Below are 22386 nucleotides of genomic sequence, written 5' to 3'. Positions count from 1 at the left end.
CGTGTAGGTGTAGTGCTTTGTTGAATAGAGATGTGTTCTATTGCCTTCAGTGGTTATCTTTAAAAGAAAGTGTCAGTGTAAACCTTCATAAAAATCTGAATAAATAATTGTATGTGCCCTACCGGACACACCATAGAATAAGTTTCAATGGTTAAGTAAATGCAAGGGTTTCCACAAGGTTTCTATAAAAATAAAGATGACAAGTGGTATTCCTGAGGATACTGCTTGAATGCCACCTATGGACATTAAAGGTATCCTAGACTCCGTTGAACAGTTATCCCATTCACAGAACTCATAACAAAACCAACAACACACAAATGTAATAGACACACTTTATTCCAATCTAGCATCAAGTTATTTTCAGAGGAAAACGAAGGCCAAAATAAACCACCTTTAGTACGACAAGAAAAAACATTTCTCCATCAGCTGTAAAAATGTGATGCTTCCCTCCAGAAAATGAGACGATACTTATTACTTTTCCACCAAAATGTGGACACCTAGGAACACATACTGAAATACATCAAGAACAACACACTGGAGTGTGTGTTTGGATAGAAACAAGTTTAAGGACACCCACACAAGCAGATGGATTGCATATGAATCCATTGTCCTTGCAGTGGAAATTCAACTATGCCATGTGACCAAATACACAAAGGAAACTAAAGGAAACATTTACCTTCAGCCCCATCGTTGGGAGTGTGATGTGGTGTGATTTGGAGTGCACCAGAATCAAGATTGCCTCGTAAACTTCTTATTCCCCACTCTCGGAAATGACCTTAAAGGGGCCAAAAGACTAAAGCCGCACACATAACGTTCTTAAAGAATAAGGACTTATCACACATGTTTCTTGAACCTTTGGCATGGAGGCATGGGAAATTATCACATTTGTTTGTCACTAAGCCTTCAACAATGAGGATGTTCAAAACTTCAAAATGAGTACCATTTGTTTGGTTTATCGTACGAGTATGAAAAATACTTCAGATCCAATGCTTTTGCCCCACTCTTTGCAACATCGAACACAAGATATCCATCAGACAACTGCCCAAAATCAAAAAACATGCCATTTGTAAAACACTTTATTCTGCTATGGGACACAGCGATTCAGAGAAAAGGTACTAGAGGAGTACAAAAAGAAAGGACATAAATATTGCTTCCACAGGGCGATGACAATACTGTCCACTTGTAAACACGAAGAATCAGTTGGTCTCCTGCTGCTTTTCTTTTCAGCTCAACAATGTTAAACCATACCCATTAACTTTGATGAATGCAAAGGAAAACCTGGAGAATTGTTGATTTTAAAAGTTTAAAGAAGAGGATGAACCACAGATTTGTTAACACAGGTTTGATTCTTTTTAAAGGAAGGATACTTTTGGGAACAATTGCTATTGCTATCAGTTACTTTGAGGAAGTTCATGAAAAGACAGTTTCATTTCACAAAAGAAACGTGATCGTTACATCAATCAGCAGCCAATTTTCTAAAAACCGTTAAAAGACACACACACACACACACACACACACACACACACACACACACACACACACACACACACACACACACCATTTAACAAATCTTCTCAAACCACAGTTTATAGCAATATGTGCATAAGGTTCCCCAGTGTCCCGGCTCGTTTAAAATAGGACTTTAGTGGGCAGGAACACCGTTTTGTCCTTAGGAGGGAAAGAGGTGTGGTTAAGTACAGACGGGCTCCATCGGTCAAGCCCAGGACTGGCCCTTTTTGGGGTGCTTTAGTTGGGGGGGGGGGGGGGGGGGGGCTAAGCTTATGGAAGCCGACTAGAAGGGTGTTTTGGGGTTAACACTACAGATGGGGGGAGGGGGGGGGTTTAGGGAGACAGGAAAGACACTTGGAACATGGTGGCAGGTGATACAGGAGCAGATCTCCAATCAATACTTTGTGGTCATTTGCACTTAGCATAGCTTGGAGCTCCAGGTCGCTGGTACGGAGGTCAGATGCAAATCACAAGTCACATGGGGTACGAGGGGCATGGGGGCTCTGCAGGTCATGGGGGTTCAAAGGTCGGGGCCCAGGTGCACGCTGATGCTGGTGGAGAGGGGCGAGTGGCTGGGCCCGGGGTTCAGGTACCCCAGCCCCTCCTCCTGCATGCTGCAGGAGTAGCGCGCGGCGGCCTCGTGGACGCCGGCGTCTGACCCTGCGTGGTGCAAGTGGTGGTGGTGGTGGTGGTGGTGGAGGTGGTTGGGCACCGGGGCGCTGCTGGCCTCAAAGGAGCGGGAGAAGACGGCACTGGCGGTTCGCGTCAGGTTGCTCAGAGCCCCCGCCTTGGGCACCGATTGGCTGGAGGTGAGCGTCAGCCGCTTGACGGACAGCTCGGCGCTCTCGCTGGTGGCCCGCCCACCCGGCGCCTGGCCCGCTTCCTTGTCCTTGCTGGTGCGCCCGGCCAGCCGGCACTTCTTCATGGCCCGCGCCCCCAGGCTGGGCGTGGTGAAACTGTTGCTTATGGTGATGGTGGGTGTGGCCGCGTCGCCTGGCGCCGTCAGACCCGGCCACACCCCTTCATCCACCTCTGAGATCTCCATCAGCTCGTCCGGGGAACCCAGATCAACAGCATCTGAGGGAGGGAGGGCGGAGGTGAGGACGAGGAGAAGGGATCCACATGGAGACATAAGCAGCAGAGAGAGGAATAGGGGGGGCGATATAAAACACTGTACCATCTGTCACCAGCCTCTGGCAGCCAGCCACACGTTTGAACAAATCCAATTATAATAATAAGTCATCAAATCAACCTGGCTCCTTATACGATTTAGGTGGGACACGTCAATCTTAAAAAGATCAGCTGCAGGTGATGGCAATTTTTGAGGCTTCACGTAACGTTGCTCAACCGGATGAGTGACAGATGGTCAGTTTCATTGTCTTCCAGCAGGTGGCGCAAAAACACAGTTGTTTTCCACATCGCCGTAAGACACGGAGCATACATCACAGAGCTACACAAGGGTTAGGTAAGAACAGCCAGGAGGTGGAGTCAGTGGATTGTTTTCCGAGGAGTGCTTGATTCCCCCACCCCAAGAGAGCAGGGTAAGGAAGGTAGGGGTTAGTGTCTAAAAAAACAGAAGCATTGGAAAAAGTTAAAAAGGGAAAGAACAATTTGGAGAGACCCCTAAAAGTTGAGACAATTTCCACCCCAGGGGAAATACAAGCACACAAAGTCAAACGTGTACACACACTTTGTGTGCATGACCATAAACACCTGCACCAAAGTCCCACCAACCACAATAAAACTAAAGTGGTTCACACTCACACACACACACACACACACACACACACACACACACACACACACACACACACACACACACACACACACACACACACACACACACACACACACACACACCTCTTAAGCTATTAATCCTTCTCATCAAAGGGACCAAATCTGTCTCCAATAGCAACCCGGTAGTTATGTGTGGAGGCATATTATAAAGGCGAGAGCTCAACACACCAAATTCCGAGATTGCATAAAAAAGGTACTCTCAACCAATAGTGAGAAATGTGTCTTGCATTAATCAACCTAATATCTCAGAAGACAAGTCATATGACTTATACTAAACTAACACATTATAAAATAATAAATTGATACTCGTGGCCACATTCAATAGTCTCAAGGTCCTCTATTGAACATGGAACAAAGCCTGTTATTGGATACCGCTGGGCACACGCTGGTGAACCTAGAGAAAGCTAGCCTCAGCCTTAACCTTGAGGTTATATAGGACATGTAGATACACCGAGAAACACATACACGCAAATACAAAATTACCGAATTTCAATTGTACATAATTTAGGACCACGGGGTCAGTGTGAGGTCAACGGCGCTGTGACATCACAGCTCTGGTTTCCTGCTCTGCAGAAACGTACCTCGGCTCCTTGTTGCTCATCTCTCATGCTCTACCGTGTTTCAAAAGGATCTGACCTCCTTTCTAGAGGGATTCAATGGCTCCCACAAAGCTAATTTGGTAATCCAAATCAACACCCCCGCCCGATACTGGCATCACATGGAAGACACGATGTATCATCACCATCATGGGAAATCCATCAAATGTGGCCCTGATGAAACAAGTCTGTATTCCAGAGCAGGAACAGGAGAAATCCTGATTCAGGATTTAACGCCTTATGTGCCATTACAAAATGGTAGCTGGACCTTAACTGAACCACTTTCATCTTCTGATAGAAAAAATTGCATAAGACAAATTATAGTTTGACATCCCATTATTGCATTTTTTTTTATGTTATGTTAGGTTGCAAGTGCATCGTTTTAAGCTGTTGGTTTTTAAAAGCATTTATGAAATTAATCCTTTTATGTAATCATAATAGGTGTCCAAAGCACAACTTCACAACAGTATAATTAGAAAAGGACAGACAGAATGAGTGAATATAATGAAAGTAATGGACGGATCATTCAGAGGAGAAAAAAGGTGAAGAATCCGAGCAGTGCCATTTAGGAGTGATGGGCCCAGCGTGAAAGAGGAGGAGGAGGGGGAGGAGAGGGGAGGGTGCTTAGAGGCAACATGCAGTTCTTTACGCCACTCCCCACACAAGATTACCGTGGTTACCCTGGGAGTCGGGCAAGGGGAGGCAGGGGCGGGACCTTAGTACTGACTCCGCCCTGCCAGGACGATCCCTGAACCCTCGTTCTCCACCATGCGCCTGACAGATTTCTGCCTCCTGACCTCCTGACCCCGGCCAGTGAGGTCGTGACCTCTGGGTTCCGGGCTGACCTCTGAGGCAGCGCCCAGCGGATCGCCGTCGGACGGGGCCCGGCCGTCGGGGCGGACCCGCAGGGAGTCTCCGTTGGGCATTCGCTCGCCGCTCACGCCCGTCAGACTGATTTCGGGGATGGCCACGCCCCCCGGGGCAGACTCACTGTCTACACTCACCTCCTGGGACTCTGATGGGGGAGGGGGAGGGGGAGCGAGGGGGGGGTGGGATGGACATCACATATGGACATGTATACAGACCAACAGATGAATGGATTGACACACACACACACACACACACACACACACACACACACACACACACACACACACACACACACACACACACACACACACACACACACACACACACACAAAATAAAGATATGGTCATGTGCACAGGCACACACAACCACACAAAAAGACACACACAAAATAAATCAATGTAATGGCAGAAATAAATTGAAAGATAGAAATCATAGTCATCACATCTGTAACATTCAAAAGTACATGCTTTGCGGGGAGATGGACACGATGAATATGACCACATGCATGTTCCCATGTGCCCCTTGTTCAATCTGACGCGTGAATCACTAATGGGCCATCTGTTGAAAACAAAAGGGCTCTCTCTGGGCGTAAATGAGTGGGTTGGGGACCCGGGTCTGAGAACCAACCCCGGATCACTATGAGACAATTTAAAGGGTGCTGGGGACCCCGGGTGAAAACTACGCATTATGTCTCCAGACAGGTCGCTAATGGTTGTAATTTAAACTTCTGTTTTTCTCTCCGCTCGCCTTTACAACAAAGGCCCTGGCTGCAGACCATTTATTCAGCACTGCCCTAATAGGAGTGCAGCAATGATCGTTACACAAGGGAAAGGGGGGGGGGGGGGGGGGCGGGGGGGTGGTTGCTAAGGAAGCAACAATCTGTGAGCTGCTGTGCAGTCATGATGGAACTATGCCAAAAAACATATTAGAGATAAGACTGGATATTTTATGTTTACGACTGTAAATAATGTGGCCCTTGGTTTCTCCTGGGGAAACTGTAAGTCTTTTCCACAGACACACCAGGTGGTCTCCAGTGCGGACTCTAACTCTGACGGAATCCTTCACCTTTCACCTTCGATGTTTTCCCCTGGCGCCATTAGGAGGACACCATGAATCTTGAACGAGGCATCCCAAAAACTCCCCGTTGTATTTGTCTTCAATACATCGTTAGAATAAATGTAGAACAATTTAACAATAATGCCAAAAGGGCATTCTAGCCAAAAGGGCAGTGTCTGTTTGTGTGTCCGTCCTTACCGTGTCTCTTCCAGCGGTGGCCCCGGATGGAGAGGGAGGTGACGGCGTTGCGGGAGATCCGCGAGGCGGTGGGCGTGATCTCCACCTGGATGCTGCGCGGACCCTCCTTGTTGTTGCTCTTCAACGCCGCGCAGTGCATTGACGACTTAATGGCGTTGCCCACCTGGGAGGGCGGACACACACACACACACACACACACACACACACACACACACACACACACACACACACACACACACACACACACACACACACACACACTTTCAGGAGGGTGCTACTGAGGAGAGAAGCATGAGAGACAGACACACAGATAAATGTAGATAGATGCATACACGTATACTCAGCGAATATTTTTAGGACAAATTACCCCCAAATAACAAGATATAACAATGCAGATCCATAACTTTACATTAAACAGACTTTCAGAAAAGCCCCAAGACATTATTGAAGTATCATTTGTACGGAGGTCCATATGTCCGTCTGTTGTTCCTCGTTATACGGGAGCGCTTCATGAAATAATAAGGGCTGAGAGCATCGCGCTTCTCTGTCTGTTGGCTGTGTGAAGAACTGGATCCATCCTGTATTTCACTCTGCATTTGAATGCCAAGAAGAAGGAGGCATATGAGATGGTTTTTCCGCCAATTCTCTTTCTACAGTTACCCCTTGCTGCAAAGCAGCTTGAAGCAAATCCTTCGACGGAGCACGATATGCCAATCTTTGCCAAAGCCTTGCCATTAATCCCTGAGTTGCTGACAGCAAGCTTTAATTACCGGCCCCATCATTCTTCTGCAGATCCCAAACAGTGAACTTGAGTCCCGCTAAAGGTTACTCACATGATTACACAGAGGTAGGGGAAAATGATCTATGAATAATACTGCAATTTCAACTCAAAATCTTTGTGATAACCTCGACACTTGAGTCATGGAAATTTCTATCCTGCTGTTCGGTAACCTGGCGTGATCCCTTGGGGAGTCAAATCAAGAACAAAATCACAAAAACATTTCCAGTGTGATTCTCAGAACTATTTCAACCCAAAAGTGTTTTGTGTAAAAAAAACAACAACAACAACACACAAACCAACAGCAAAAAGGTATCGACGGACATGAAGCAAAAGACAATACTAATGCTGCTATCCATTTGGATGTACGAAGTGGTAAAGTCGCAAATCTCCCAGCTTTCTTGCGGCATTTCACTGAGGCACGCCCCCTTTTGGTCGTAGTATCTCGTCGCTTTCAAAGTAGAGCGAGCAGAGCTGTACAACTAGCAAAGAAGATAGATAGTTAGTTAAGAAGAAGATAGTTAATGGGGGATGAGATGTATTTTCTTTCTATTTGTACCACGTTGGTGGTTTTAATGTCGTTTTTAAAACCTCTTACACACTTGATTTCATTGCTGCTTTAATCCGGTCACCAATATATGCATTGCACGGTCTTGCTTTGCGTGCAATTCAATGTAAAGTTTTGTTTTGAAGCTGGTTTGCTAAAGAGGCTATGTTGCTAATGATGACTAGCCTGCTACTACTCCCCCTCGTGGCTCGACAGAAACACAAATGGCAAACTGGAAGGCTGGAGCAAGGGAAATACTTCACGTTCTCGCTGAAGCTGGTCGTTCGTACCAGTGTACCATCCAAATGGATAGCAGCATAAGGCTGTGTTGCATCCGGAAATTTCGATAATGAGAACCTATCAATCGATTAGATATATCTATAAATGATAAACCTCATGAGGAACACAAGCGTCGATCCCGCGGTCGAGTGGAATGTGATGGTAGCGGAGCATCCTTATCGCTACACAGCATGCCTATTGATACGTACGCAACACGCATCCCGTGGGGTGGCTGTTGTGTACATAAATTCACATACCCATGTACGCACACAGTTTAGCAACCACCTGGTATTAGCATTCCTAGAAGACTTTAACCCACTGGGCCGTTCAACCTCTGGCTAAGGCTTTGAATTCGTATAAGATTTGTATTGTTCTCAATCTGTTATTCTGCTGTTTACTGAAGCGTAAAGCATTCCCTTGAGAAAATAATACCGCCCTTTTTTTTTTAATTAGCGGGATTATCTCGAAATCCCGGGAAAAGATTCACGCAAAAAACAAATCTGCTGTTTAATTAGCGTATCATTTTCCCAACAAATATAAACAGTGCAAAAAAAATGTTTTTCCCAAATGAAAGAGTTAAGGTCTCCTAGCGCTGACACACCTATTTCCCATCTTGGATTTATAATCCAAATCGTCATCTGATGTCAGGTATCAATGTTTCTGAGGACGGCGTCTGCATGGCACGGCCAGCAGCCCAGCGTATGTGGTGGACCTGTGGGCCGCGGCTCTACGGTACAGTCTTAGGGTCAAGCCTCCTGCTCCCAGGCACTCCAGGATTAGGGTTGAGCGGAAACCAAGTAGAGGGCATGCAAATAATCTCCAGGGATTACATAGGGCCCACGGTATCCGACCAACAGACACGCGAGAAACCAATCAATGCATTGCATGCATGGCTACACACATACACATACATAGTGGGACAACAGATAACAATAAAAAAAAAATGTAGTGGCACTCACCAGCAAAGCTTCTGGGAAGAGTTCTAACTGAGCCCGGTACAGAACGTCATCGAGGGCTTTGGAACCCACCTCTACATCTCCGTTACACCTGCAGAACCACAAATACATTTATATTGGAGTGCACAGATTACCTGAGTGTGTGAGTGTGTGAGTGAGTGAGTGAGTGAGTGAGTGAGTGAGTGAGTGAGTGAGTGAGTGAGTGAGTGAGTGAGTGAGTGAGTGAGTGAGTGAGTGAGTGAGTGAGTGAGTGAGTGAGTGAGTGAGTGAGTGAGTGTGTTCCACCCACAAGGCGTAGTGAATCCCTGTGATGAGCTGGACCAGGAACTCGGACGTGACGGTCAGTCTTGAGCTGATGCCTTTGTAGCGCCGCAGCTGTTGCCGTGGGTAACCGCATATACAGACCCTGGCAGTCATCCAATCAAAATGAAATACATTTAAAAAGGCTCTTACTTCGCTCTGGGTTAGCATGTATATGGACATGTTGATAACACTGTATTTAGGGATGTAACGGTTACCGGTGTAGCGATAAACCCCGATAAAAATTTGTCAATAACAATTACCGTTTTCATTTCAAATACAATTATTATCTAGGTGGATAACCGCGCCCGCAGTGTGGAAACCGTGTGCTTAAATCCTTCTCAGCGCTTCATCCGAGTCTCCTGAAGTTGCCGCGCAGGCGCACTGTGTAGCCTACAACATAATGTTTTTAAGTTTCTTGAAGTCTGAATCATGGCGGAAGGAGGAGACGACAGCACTCAAGACATCAATCAGCCATCTAAGTAATTTGTTTATAGTGGCTATTTATTGTAAATGCACAATGCACTATTTTTCAAAGTTTACTTGTACAGTGTTCATGTGTACAGTTTTACATTTTAATAAAAGAAAATAAGTATTTGAGACATGTGGTGTTTCTTTGATTTGTTTACATATTGTTCGTTATGTCTTGAATGTTTGGGTTAAACCTGCACTACAGTAAATGGCCCTGACCAATAAAATGTTTACATGCTTAACCCTTGTTCCTTTGATGTTAAAAGTTGCACTTTTGATAATATAATATATAAATAAATATAATAAACACTGTTCCACTTTTTTAAACTATTTCAGTTTGCGTAGGCCTATCAGCGCTTTCTGAACATATTGAACACACTTTTAAAATACCGCGATAATACCGAAAACCGGGATAATTTTGGTCACAATAACCTTGAGGTAAGATTTTCATACCATTACATCCCTAACTGTATTGAAAGACCTCAAATATTCAATTAGATGTAGGACTTCTACAAAACAGGTCCATTAAAAGCATTTTAATATAAATTCCCTTTATCTAAAAAAGTGCAGTGTGTAGAATTGGATGGCAACTAGCGGAACAGGCTTGGCAGAAATGGAACATAATATTCAGTATTGTTTAATTTGTGTACAATCCCGAACAAATAGGACTTGTTGTGTTTTCATGACCTTAGATGAGCCCATTATATTGACATGGGAAGTAGTCCCTGATCCACCATACACACTACATGACTATATTCCCACGAAAATAGAATGGATGTGTGTGTGTGTTAGTGTTTGTGAGGGTTTTACCGAGAGCTGAGCTGGCAGAGAGCCTGGAGAGAGGAAGGGGTCATGTAGCTGAGAGCAGCGTTGTAGCACAGCAGGAGAAAGGTCAACACCTCAAACCTTAAACAGCACACACACACACAAACACAAATGCACGCACGCACACACACAGTCAGTGTCTTTCAAGTGGAAAACAATCAAAATATATACATATCCAAATAGTGCCATTTAATTACACTATAAACATCCAGAATTTATATTAAAACGTCATGTACGTAATGGTATATTTTGGTTACATAATAAATACTGTGTAATTAACATATGATTAAGCAGTAATTACCACCAGGGGCTTTCACCCTGGTGGAGGAACATTGAAGCCTTTACCTGTTCTGAGCGGTAAAGGTCTCTCGTTGGATGTGTGGCCCGCTGTACGCCACCCTGCTAAGCCCGTGATTGGCCAGAGCACCTTCCGTCAGGGCCATGGAGCCAATAGTTGAAGGCTATAAGGAGGGAACAAACAGAAACATTTTAAAACCCTAATTTAAAATGTGGGTCTTTAAGAACACATAATATATGAGTGTGTGTGTGTGTGTGTGTGTGTGTGTGTGTGTGTGTGTGTGTGTGTGTGTGTGTGTGTGTGACCTCATGATACACTGACGGCTTTGAGAGCGAAGGGACGGTAAAGGACAACACTTTACTCTGTCCATCTTTATCGACAATTTCCTGCAAAAGAAACAAACCACCAGACCTGTGCTTAGCAGATGTACCCTAGAATGCTGACAGAAAGGCTCTGAAATGAATGGTGTTAAATTAACCTCCTCTTACACTGCTCGCTGGCGTGACCCAGTGCGTATGCCTCTGGGTCTAGGGTCTAACACGCGTGCATGCTTGTTTATACGTGGGCAAGCTTGTGTGTGCATGTGGGTATATTCATGTGTGTGCGTGCATCCATGAATGTGTTTCTATGGGGGGGGTGGGCTTCCCACTGTGCTAGTTAATGTCAAGTAGAATAAGGGAGGCCAGCCGGCTATGAGACGTGACAGCTGACCTACTCCGATATGCTGAGGCAATTGTAGAGGTGAACAACTCCATCTTCTACATCTCCTTATTCTCAGATGTGCTATTTATTGAATAAAAGGTTACATCATCTTGATATTCACTTTTATAACATCCTTACCCAAGAGGGATTGTAATATTTGACTTTACTACTTATCAGAAGTTTTTATCCAAAGCGGCTTGCTTTATGGAATGTTTTATTTACGCATACATTATTTTGGTACAGGACATTACAAAAGCAAGTAGTGTCTTTTTCTGACTCCCAGTACCTGTGTGTGTGAGCCGCATACCCACGTTTCCTTTATTCTATTCTTGATTGGCTAACTACACTCTCACTTTAGGTGGAGGGCGTGTTCACCAGGAATTAGGCAATAGTATCCAGCTGCAGCCCGGAGAACAACACCCTGGCGTGACAACAACCCAGGCGTGACGGAAGTACTCTGGTGTGACGGAAGTGATTTATTTGTGAGACTTAATATATTGAGTTATATTCGCGTTAACTCTCATATACTTCTATGAACGAAGTGCAGCACATTTTTCAAAAAGGGCACGGTATTATTATATTCAATTTTAACGAAAAGTAAAGAAATCACGGAACGGCTTTAACATGAATATTACTCAATATTTTAAGCATATTGACAGTCTCACTTCCATGTTTGATCTTGGTTTCTGATAGCAGTGTGTAAAAAAAGGTTTAAAAAATAAATCACTTCCGTCACACCAGAGTACTTCCGTCGCGCCTTGGTTGTTGTTGTCACGCCAGGGTGTTGTCCTCCGGGCTGCAGCTGGACCCTACTCGAATTAGGAGGCAATAGTAGTGGTCATATGTGATTTCATTGCCCTGTTAGTTTTTTTGGCATTTGAAGAGAGAGCGTGAGTGAGCTTTGGAGTTAATACTTTGTTTACCACAGTTGCGCACACCAATTTAAGGTCATCACGTCACTGGTACCAGTACGTGTTTATGAAGAGAAATAATTAATTATCAAACACATACCAAGAAGCAGTGGCGGGCAGTGCATTTCCCACCTAGGCCTTCACTGGTGTCCTACATGAACTAATCCACCTCTTAATGCCATCATTATGACTCCACGGCTATAGAAACCATCAATATTACACTGTGTGTGTGTGTGTATTTAATTCACTACAGGGAATCGCTTTATTTATTTATTTATTTATTATTCGCTTCATTTTAGTTTGTGCCGGTAGCCATCGATGCTTTGCTGCCTCTCTGACCATCCAATCCAAGGACGTGAAAATGCCGACGTCACTGGACGCCTGCTAGATGGCCTCGTGTTGCCAACTCGAAATCTGAGGGCCAACAGCGTCATTGCCACTTACTTAAGCTACAGACGCCAGCACTATCGATTCTGAAGGCGTCAAGGCAGATTTATTTTACCCTGGCAACACATGATGGCTGAAATATGATTGGATAAAAGCTCTAACATAAACATAGACTAGTGGAAGCAGCGCAACCAAGAGAAAAGCTATGAAATGAATAGAATAGACTATTGGAAATAATTTAATACATATTCATGGAAAATATATAATAAAACACAAGTCAGTGATTCTGATAGTGTTTAGACCAGCAGAGAAGGCCTTGCTGGCCCTGACAGCCCACCACTGCCAAGAAGGGGGACTGAACTATTTTAACTATGCGCGTCAAAGTGTGTTTTCCCAAGTTTAGTCCCTTAAGAAACCCAACACGGATGAATACATAAAAAACAAGCCCCCCCACGCCCGGCTGGCCGGCCTACCAGGTTGTAGATGCCCAGCAGCAGGGCCTCGATGCAGCCTGAGGTGTGCGGGTCCCTGGCTGAGCTGGCCGACAGCAGGCTCCACAGCAGCTCCGGGAGGAACTGCAGGGTGAAGCGCTGCAGTCGGGGCTCTCCGCTCCGGTAGAACTCAAACAGCTGGTGGCACACGGGCTCCAGCAACTGGGCCCGGGGTAGAGGACGCACGCGCAGACACGCACACGCACACACACACACACACACACACACACACACACACACACACACACACACACAGTTACAACTGAGCTCAACCGACTTGACGCTAGTGTTGCTGACAAATGATGCGATGTATTCAAGGGAAAGGATTACATCGGTATGAATGAACCAATGTGTTTAACTTGAACCACTTCTGGACTTGTATATCGTATTTTAATTGTCTAATTAGTCAGTTATACTAATGGAGAAGCAAAGGGAGGAATCAAAGCTGTGTCCTGATATTGTGGCTCTATTGTTTTTACAACCTCAATAAGGATTGTGGTTGGGCGAGTGTGTGTGTTTGTGTGTGCATGCGTGAGTGCGTACGTCGCTGTAGTTCTCCCGGATGACTTTGTAAAGTGCAGGAACCAGTGCTCCTTTGTCTTTCAATGATGCGGCATAGTTGGACACAGCATTGTCAGGCAGCGTCTGAAACAACCCCACACAAACACACACACAGACACACAGACACAAAGACACACACAGAAGTAAACAAACTGCTGAAGGAGCATTGAGAAATTATACTCGTTGTAATATCCACCCCAAAGGGGCCATTAAGGAGATCCCAGAGAGATCAACAGAGCATCTTCTCTCCCCAACTCAAAGACAGACTCTCTCTAATGGACTAGAGTCACTCACATATCGATGATGCAGTTTAGCACTATTCTGGATTTAAAAACCCTGATCAAGTCTTGGGTCTTTTACTGAGTGTGCATGCCTCAGACAGATGGTGTGCACTGATTGTAGCCACCCAGGGGTGTGTGTGGCTAAGTCTGTCTGCCAAATATGGTTACCAAGGATGCCTTTGCACACAGACACACACACACACACCTTATATTCGGACAGCCATTCCTCCACCACTCCTTGGTCCATAGCCAGCATGCTTCCTCATCTGCAGCGGGGCTGCATCTACCTGAGGGAGAAAGAGAATAATAATTTGTTTAAACACACACACACACACACGCACACACACGATTAATCATGCAGAACTACAGCCTCCAACCAATAAGCCATGCATCGTTGTGGCAACCGCGATGGATATTATGTGGCTTAAAAATGCTCTTCCCCGCGTTGAGTCATGCAGCCTCAGTCCCCCCGTCCTGCTGGGAGCGGTGGACAGAGCCTCACCATCACGGTTTGCCCGTATGGAACCAGACATGAGCATGCAGACAAACAACTTGTGACAAACAGTCGTATCCTGGCAACGCAGGGTATATTTTAAAACTACCGCAGAACCCATACACACAGACACAGTACAGGATGAAGGAGGCGGGAGTCCATGCGTATATGATTGAGTGTAGGCGGTGTAGGGGGGGCAGGGTTTGCATTGAGTGCTGGTGACTTGATGGAACCCCCCCCCCCCCCCCCCAAACAAGAAAGAGCTTCATTCTAAAAGGATTATTAACACAATCAACATTTTGTCCTTTAAGGAAAGGCAATCTGAAGGAGCAATTTGACTGCTGCTCTCCATCCGCCTGTGTGTGTCCATCTTCCGACATTGGTCCTTTGACCCCTACCACACTGTGTGCCAACATCTGTTTGGTTCGTTACCCTGGCGATACGGCTATCCCGAGGAAAAGCAAGCAAGACCATAGCAGATTCTGTTTCCAGCAACACTGGTCTGTCTGTCTGTCTGTCCTCGTTTGTTTGGAGACTGCTGGCGAAAGAATCTAAGCAGTGCTATCAAAAAGTCCATGTTTGGGAACCAGAGGCTGCGTGTGTTTGGTGTGTAGTGTGTTGTGTGTGTGGGTTAATGACAGATGGGGAACAAGACCAGAAAAAAACCGGTGTGTCATAACAGAACCATGAATACAGGCTGTAGTGACTCAAGAATTTAAGGAGTCCAAGAAGTTCTTGTGATTCTTCGTCTTCAAGACGTGCTGGGAGTTTAACCCCCCCCCCCCCCGAACACACACACACCTGCTTTCCGAAAACAATAACATGGCCTTCTAAGGAGACTTTTTTGTCATTCCAACACAAAAAACAAATATGTTCCCAGACTAGTTAGTATAGACCTACTTCCTTGTGAATCGACAGGGATACACACAAAAGCCTGGCACAATAACAACAGCCAGATCCAGTATGATATGCTGCTAGGCTCCTTGGGGCCAATCGTTTTCACCCTGCTATTTTTGATGTCGTCTCCATGGTATCCTGCCTCTTGTTTCCCGCCTCAGGCCCTTTTGTAAATGTACAATACACAATCCATTGTCGCTGGAGACCCTCATATCCACTTCATAATCCACCATCCAATAAATCCGCTTCTCCTATGCATCGTGTCCACAGCCTCACTCAGTGTATTTATAGGCCCAACCTCAATGCTGATGGAATTGGCAACGCCGGGTAAAGAGGGACTCAGGTAATCCATGTCCACAGCAGAATTATCTCCATATTAGTCAACACTTTGTCCCCGAGTGTCGGTTTAGTTTGTGGAGTGTGGTTGTTTGGAGGGCATTTACTTTAGGATGCGCATGGAGGAGGGTATGGCACCAGGCAGGTCTTGATCTGCATGGCTGCCTGGTGGTGGAAGGACTCGGTTCAGCAGAAAGAGCTTTGGTGAAAGAGAGCCGATGACTCAGGCTGGCTACTGCTTCCTCACACACACACACACACACACACACACACACACACACACACACACACACACACACACACACACACACACACACACACACACACACACACACACACACACACACACACACACACACACACACACACCTTTTTCAAACGCAAGCACATTTTGAGGAAAACCTTGTAAAAGCAGCATGTGTTTGCCTACGGCCCCTGCTGCTCTAGTGGGCTGAACGCAAGGGCATTGTGATTGTTTTTATCCAAAGCTCAAAGCCAGCCTTTCCATTCTGGAGTTATTTTCAGAAAATATCGAGCCATGCATGTAGTGCACAACATATACATCCAGCTTCCACGCAAACGGAGCCTGCGGTCCAAAATGAGGAAGGGAATGTCTTGTGATTGTCACACAAAAGTGAACACACGCAAACTGGACTCAGATGAAGCCCCAAATCCCCTTTGGTGAGAGGGGCTGGATCTGGACTTGTGGCAATTTGTGGAGAAAAACTAACGCATTCAGAAATAGAGAACTCTGAGGCATTGAGAATTATTGCAACGTCAGGGCAGTCAGCCAAACTTCCTCTCCAGCTCTATATGGACTATATAACAATGAAAGGGGAAGAAGATCCAATAAGGCTGTGTGACCACATAGTCTCTCATGAAAACGCATCAGATGTGCGTCTCTCACAATTAGCCTGGCACGGCGTGCACATGCCAAATCTGGTACACATGCACTGAGCAGATGCGGCCTGTCTCAACTCTGATCCAGGGGACAGAGGATGGATTTTGTGAATCCGTGAAGGACGGATGGAGACCAACGATTAACAGAGAGAGATCCCTAACGAGGTAGACAGCCGCGGTGCGATGGATGACGGGATAATAGTGGTCGACAGGGGTGAGGGTTTCTGGGTAATTCGAAGAGGAATGAGACAGGGTTGGATGGCGTTGATAAACAGAGACTTCAATGCTGCCAAGACCGCAAGTGGAGCGGGGACTAGGGCAGCAACATATTACATTACACTTCAAAAGCGCCTTACAATAAGTGCTTTTAACCCTGAAGTTACAACGCAGATATTGGAACGAATGCACGAATCATGCAAGTACATATCATGAATCAAACAGGCAAACTGATTCAATTGCTTAACTTTAGTAAGAAGCACAAGCACACACACACACGTCACACACACACGTCTCACACACACACACACACGATGATATCAACCCTTTTGCACCTAGCGGGTAGTACAGTCTCACACATACAGTTTGAACAGCACAACATATTGATGTAGCAGCAGTGCCCACTATTCGGCGCAGAGGGACGATTTTGTTGAGTTGGGTTGTGCAACGCCGCCTGCCCTGCAGTTTCACAAAACCTGTTCCTGTGAGCTAGCTCTCTTGTCAACCCATTCCCACTGACATTCCTCCAATCCAAAACACACTCTCAAAATGATCTCACCGTGGTCAAATTTCAGACATGTGTATAAAAACCTATCTGATAATCCCCCATAAAAAATGACCATGTTTACTTGGTTGGTTTTTTCCGAATACCATGGAACAGGCAGAGTTAGAAGCAGTACAACAACACACAATACACATACCGGCTAGGTATAAACGAACTTACAATTCATCAAATGTAGGGTAGGGTTACATCTTTTTTTTATACATATCAACAGATCAGCTAGGAGACAAAAACAATAAGAATAAAGACATTATCCAAGACTAGATCTTATTAGAGGTTAACCTCCAAAGTTCATATCATAAGGACACACCTGGCAGGATGAAACAAAGTCTCAAACACAGATAACACAGCCGGGGCATTACTCCATTCATGCTTATAAACATTTAAAGACCTGAACTACCTCTTATCAACTCCTTCCTGTAGAAACTTCTTACCCAAGATCTTACCTAACTTGTCGAGTCAGTTGAGGGAATTCAGTCTTGAGCAAGTAAAACCATCTGGTATGAGAGAATAACGCATACACACCCAAACACTCCTCCAGTCAACAATGACTTAACTTCCGGTTGCATACGCTTACGAAGTCCAAGCCCCTTTTTCTACTTCCAGTCAGGAAGTGAATGGACCAATGGTATCGAGAGCTAGTCCAGGGGAAAGAAAGCATTCGAGAAGCAAAGTGACTGTTACGGCAGCTAGATTACTGCTTTTCTTTCTCTTGTGGTACAGGATGTGAGAACCACATACACGTGCACCCTTTAATATCCACCTTTATTAAGCCTCGAGCTGATAGCTGCCCGAGGCCCCGGGCACTGGCAGCTATCATACATAAGAACATATTAAACCATTATTACATGTCAAGATGATGCCAGGGCTGACTCAAGCGCAGGAATAACCAGACCCGACCCGGACCCACCCATCATTACTCACAAGCTTTTGTAAAACCGTGCTCCCCAACAGCCACTCTTCATAATAACAAGTCCAACGAGCCGAGGCCTCAGTGTAAAATGCTCCTTGTTTCTTTGCACAAAGTTATCTCCTCTTTTTGGGTCTTGCAAGTTGCTTCCCTAACCCAATGATCCCCAATCCTGTCATGTTAAGTTTCCCTTCCTTCAGTTTTTGTGTTGTCATCACTGCCTCCCACCATGTTCCCCCCCACAGCATGAGAGCGGATGTGTTTAGCTTATAATCAGGGTGTTCCCTGTTATACACACACACACACACACACACACACACACACACACACACCTCTCAAGGGAGTCTGTGTTTTGTGTCTCCAGTGTGCGTGGGTGTGTATGCGCGTGCATGCGTCAGGAAGAGCGAGCGAGGGCGGAATCCTCTTATAGTAGCGTACACTTCCTGCGGCCCGAGCCAGTCATTCTCCCCATCCATGCCTCCCCCTGCTCCCGCCTCCCTCCGCCAGGGAGCCTTATGGGATCAGCGGTAAATACTTGTGATTTATCACTTCAGCCCGCGTCTTCCCCTTAACCCCTCCCCTCTCTGAGTGTCAAGTTCTCCCCCATCCCTCCTTAAGACAATCGCTCTCTCTCTAGTGACATGCAGCAATTAATGTCGACCACCGCAGGGTTCCATTTCACCCCCTGCTGTGCAGATAATTATCTAGGTTCCAAACAAATCCTCTGGAGACCTAGCACCAGGCCTTCCCTATTTATATCCCAGACTTACGCTACCATCTCATGATGCTTTGCTGCAAATATTAATTGCCCAATTTTCCCCAAAAATGTACAGTGATTGTATGTGAATTTTCCAATTGTTTGGTTGACATGTTGCAGACTTTTTGTAATTGAATGAATGGATGGCATCGCAACAGGCTGTGAACCAGTGTACTCTAGTGCTGTTTGCATGAGTGCCTTCTACATCTGTGATGCGTGATGACAGCAGCCCCATCGATAGCTTGGTGCTCTTTGGCCAACTCGGCTTAAGGAGAACAAAGAAATCAGAGAAGGCCACTTTAAGAAAGACATATAGCCAGATATACTGTACATGGTCACGGGATGCGCGTGCGCACAAACACACACACACACACACACACACACACACACACACACAGTCTGAAGTACTCGTAAAAGGTAGAAACAGCACTAAATGCATTAATATGTCCTTTCAGCAAAAAACCAGCATGAAACAAAAAATGTGGTGTCGTCCTAGGGCTCTGCATCAGAGGAAACTCGTGGCAACGGTTTCGAATGGTAAAACGAAAAAAGCTAACATCACATGATGGTTATTATAAAACCCCGGCCAAGTAATTACAATGCTCAGAAGACTGGTATGGAAAACAACGTGGAACAAGTTTCAATCGAGGGATCAACTCCTAAACGACAAATAACACACACACACACACCCAACAACAGGGCAAAGCCAAGTACAAAATTGCTCTCTGTTGATCACACAGTCGACAGCCTGTCAGTCAGGGCTAGGGGCCAATTATTACAATGGTGCTAGAAAATGTGGCACTGCAAGATAGGCTTTTCCCATAGACAGCAGAGGTCGTTCCTTCCATGTCGGTATATATTATACTGTTAATGAATAGATCTTACAGGTCGCAGGTAGACACAGGTCACCAGCTACTTTGGTCTTTATGGAACCTTCACTGAGGCTGGTATTTCTATGGTGAACCGCGGGGGTTAACCTCTCGGTGCAGGCAGACTCTCCGTTTCCACTTGGTGCAATTTCTCGGTCCATTGCTCAATCACAGGCAGCACCATAACATTCTCTGTCGATGCAGCCTCTCACTGGCACAATGATTTCCAGCTGTCAATCTGATCGCTTTAAGATTAGCTAGCTAGCTATCCTTCACACATCGCTTTATTAAGTAGTCTGTGAACTTGTTTACTTACGTGCATGCTATCCGTCCGATTCAGAGGGGTCGTAGTCCTCTACGGAGCCGATCAGACTCGTATCTAGAGTCACCTACACAATAAATACCCTTAATAATTGAACAACATCAAACTGCTCCATCTTCATTACTTTCTCCACTCAGACTACCTTGAAGTCGGGGAGACTATGTTGAGTGGCAGACGCCTAAGCCAATGTCTATGCGGTCGATAGAAGGACAGCCGCGCCCCCAGGAATGCGCACCAATGAAACGATGGATAGGGCTGCATGTTCATAATTTCCACCATCAGGGTAAGTTGTAGCCTCCAGTAATGCTGTTTGACAGCACAAAGTAAACTATGAGAGACCATTAATAAATTATTCGCACGATTTGGCCACCATTTAGAAAGATTCGGCTACCTTGCTCGATATAGGACTGTATTTCAGATTTGAATGACAGTCTAGGATAATTGTTCTCAAATAGATGTTTTTCATGTTTTCATATGAGATGAAGGTAGGACGTAAGATGCTACATACATGGGTTTTATACAAGACCAAATGTAGTTTTCAACTCAGTAAGAGTCTCCTACTACATCCCCGTTCGCAAAGTTTGAGCTACCACTTCAAATGTCATTAATATTCCAACAATTCAAATTCCCTCTGTATTGGAGACACCTTATTTGAAAACCGTGCAAAGATTCAAGAGGAATTAAGTCTTTCATTTAATATGAATTTACTGGGCACATTACGCTGTACAATATATATATATATATATATACACATACATATATATATATATATATACACACACACACACACACACATACATACATACATACATACACACACACACACATTAGTAATAAATGCAATTTAACATTGGATAATGTCCTTCACTTATTTACTTATGAGAGCAAATCCAAATAGGACAGTGTAAAATATAAGGATACAATGCCCCCTTCTGTTGAACTTGACATAGGAAAACTTGACATAATTTATATTAAACTATTATTGCATTAGAAATAATAAATGGCACTGTTCACAGTTGTCATGGCTGAAGCCTTCTAGTTGGAGTGTCTGTGTATTGTGCATGAATCTCAATGTGAAGCATAAATTGTATTTGCATACAGTATGTGTGCATGCTTGTGTATGTGCACGTGTATGTCCATTGGTGTGTGTTTGTGTGTGTTTTTCTATGGATATTTATGTGTGTGCTTGTGAAAGCGTGTGTCTTTGCAACGTGCACTTGAATAAACCACTAAGGCTCCACTCCGGCTAGCTGAGCAGCCTCATTGAGGACCTCCCCAGCTCTCTGTTTGTATCCCACCGATAGCTCCTTCCCCCTCCTCATCTCCCTCAAGCAGGCCTGCAGGTTCTCCTCCAGCCGCCTCCGCTCCTGGTAGTTTGGCGCCGCTTTGGCCACCTGGCCGGCCAGCTTTTCCTCGCTCCGGAGCAGCCAACCAATCAGCTCCTGGAGCTTGGTCCCCAGCGAGACGGTCATCTTTGCGGCCTGAGACACGGCCCTCAGCTCGTCCTGGGCCGACAGCAGGCGTTGAGGGGGTGGCTCGTTATCCCGGACCTCCGCGGACTCCACCGGGGCCGCAGACAGGTGGAAGTCATAGCCCTTCATCTGGAGGCTGATCCTGTAGTGTAGGTCTACATGCAGCAAAAAAAAAAATCGACATTTACCATAAACTCTGGGTTTACCGCTCACTTTGTCTTCAAGGTAAGAACATTGAAACTTGTGTTTGGGTCGAGTCAGGGGTCATATCAATTACGCGCGTCAGTTATGCGGCAGCTTAAGAGGTGTGTGTGTGCGTGTGTTGGTGTGTGTGTGTGTGTGTGTGTGTGTGTGTCCTCTTGAAGTGCATGCAGACCGTGCTCATCTCTGATCTTATTCACGCAATCGGAGAGAAGAAGTGTGTTGTCATGGCTACAGCCGTAGGACTGCCGCAGGTGGGCGACGCATCGTGCCAGGGCCTCGTAGTGTTCCCGCTGCTCGTTAAAGGTCTCCGCAACGTCAGAGAACCTCTGGTCCAACTCTGACAGGCCGACCCTCCTCATCTCCAGTCTACCGCCGTGTGTCGTAGCTGTGTCCCCTATTTTAGTTGACACACAGCAACACAGGTGAGAGGAAGAGACCGAGAGGCAGGGAAACAGCGATAGGATGGGAGATATTATTAGCATTGAATGTAGTACAATATTTTACAGTTTCTTCGACATAGGTCGACCTACCAGAGGGGGCTGGCCGGTTCTGTCTGGCGGATTCAGTCGTGGTAAATTGTGTGGATGCTGCAGGTTGAAGCAACGGACGCCTCTGTGTTGGCAGGGGTACATGA

The 22386-nt window shown here is 45.6% G+C and overlaps 2 protein-coding genes across 14 annotated transcripts in view; both read right to left on the bottom strand.

Moving 5' to 3' along the window:
* Positions 1-318: 318 nt before the first annotated feature.
* hycc1 (hyccin PI4KA lipid kinase complex subunit 1) lies at positions 319-20248 on the bottom strand. 10 transcript variants are annotated; one of them, XM_030348039.1, is made up of 12 exons: positions 17665-18058; positions 15648-15775; positions 14020-14101; positions 13516-13617; positions 12955-13134; positions 10787-10867; positions 10529-10644; positions 10169-10264; positions 8877-8993; positions 8591-8678; positions 6028-6190; positions 319-2586 (listed from the first exon to the last, which is right to left on the bottom strand). In XM_030348039.1, exons 3-12 carry the CDS (start codon positions 14068-14070, stop codon positions 2030-2032), a joined length of 1551 nt encoding a protein of 516 aa, XP_030203899.1. In that variant the 5' UTR covers positions 14071-14101; positions 15648-15775; positions 17665-18058; the 3' UTR covers positions 319-2029. The 10 variants fall into 10 exon arrangements, with proteins under 10 accessions (XP_030203899.1, XP_030203897.1, XP_030203903.1 ...); XM_030348045.1 differs by lacking the exon at positions 15648-15775 and adding an exon at positions 4574-4917 and having other exon boundaries at positions 2198-2586; positions 17665-18028; XM_030348046.1 differs by lacking the exon at positions 15648-15775 and adding an exon at positions 4583-4917 and having other exon boundaries at positions 2312-2586; positions 17665-18049.
* A 683-nt stretch (positions 20249-20931) lies between these two features.
* Positions 20932-22386, bottom strand: part of si:ch73-345f18.3 (uncharacterized) — a 2277-nt gene continuing 822 nt past the window's right edge. For 3 of the 4 annotated variants that reach the window (XM_030348047.1, XM_030348049.1, XM_030348050.1), the window contains 3 exons: positions 22283-22364; positions 21925-22146; positions 20932-21703 (listed from right to left, as the gene is read on the bottom strand). In XM_030348047.1, coding sequence (XP_030203907.1) covers positions 21306-21703; positions 21925-22146; positions 22283-22364 — 702 coding nt within the window. In that variant the 3' untranslated portion in view covers positions 20932-21305. The remainder of the gene's footprint in view (positions 21704-21924; positions 22147-22282; positions 22365-22386) is intronic. The other variant, XM_030348051.1, reaches the window with a different exon arrangement.

The sequence above is a fragment of the Gadus morhua genome, chromosome 22 (genome assembly GCF_902167405.1).
Source record: "Gadus morhua chromosome 22, gadMor3.0, whole genome shotgun sequence".
Classification (NCBI taxonomy): Eukaryota; Metazoa; Chordata; class Actinopteri; order Gadiformes; family Gadidae; genus Gadus; species Gadus morhua.
The sequence above is the reverse complement of the archived record's forward strand: the minus strand, read 5'-3'. Positions and strand labels throughout refer to the sequence as shown.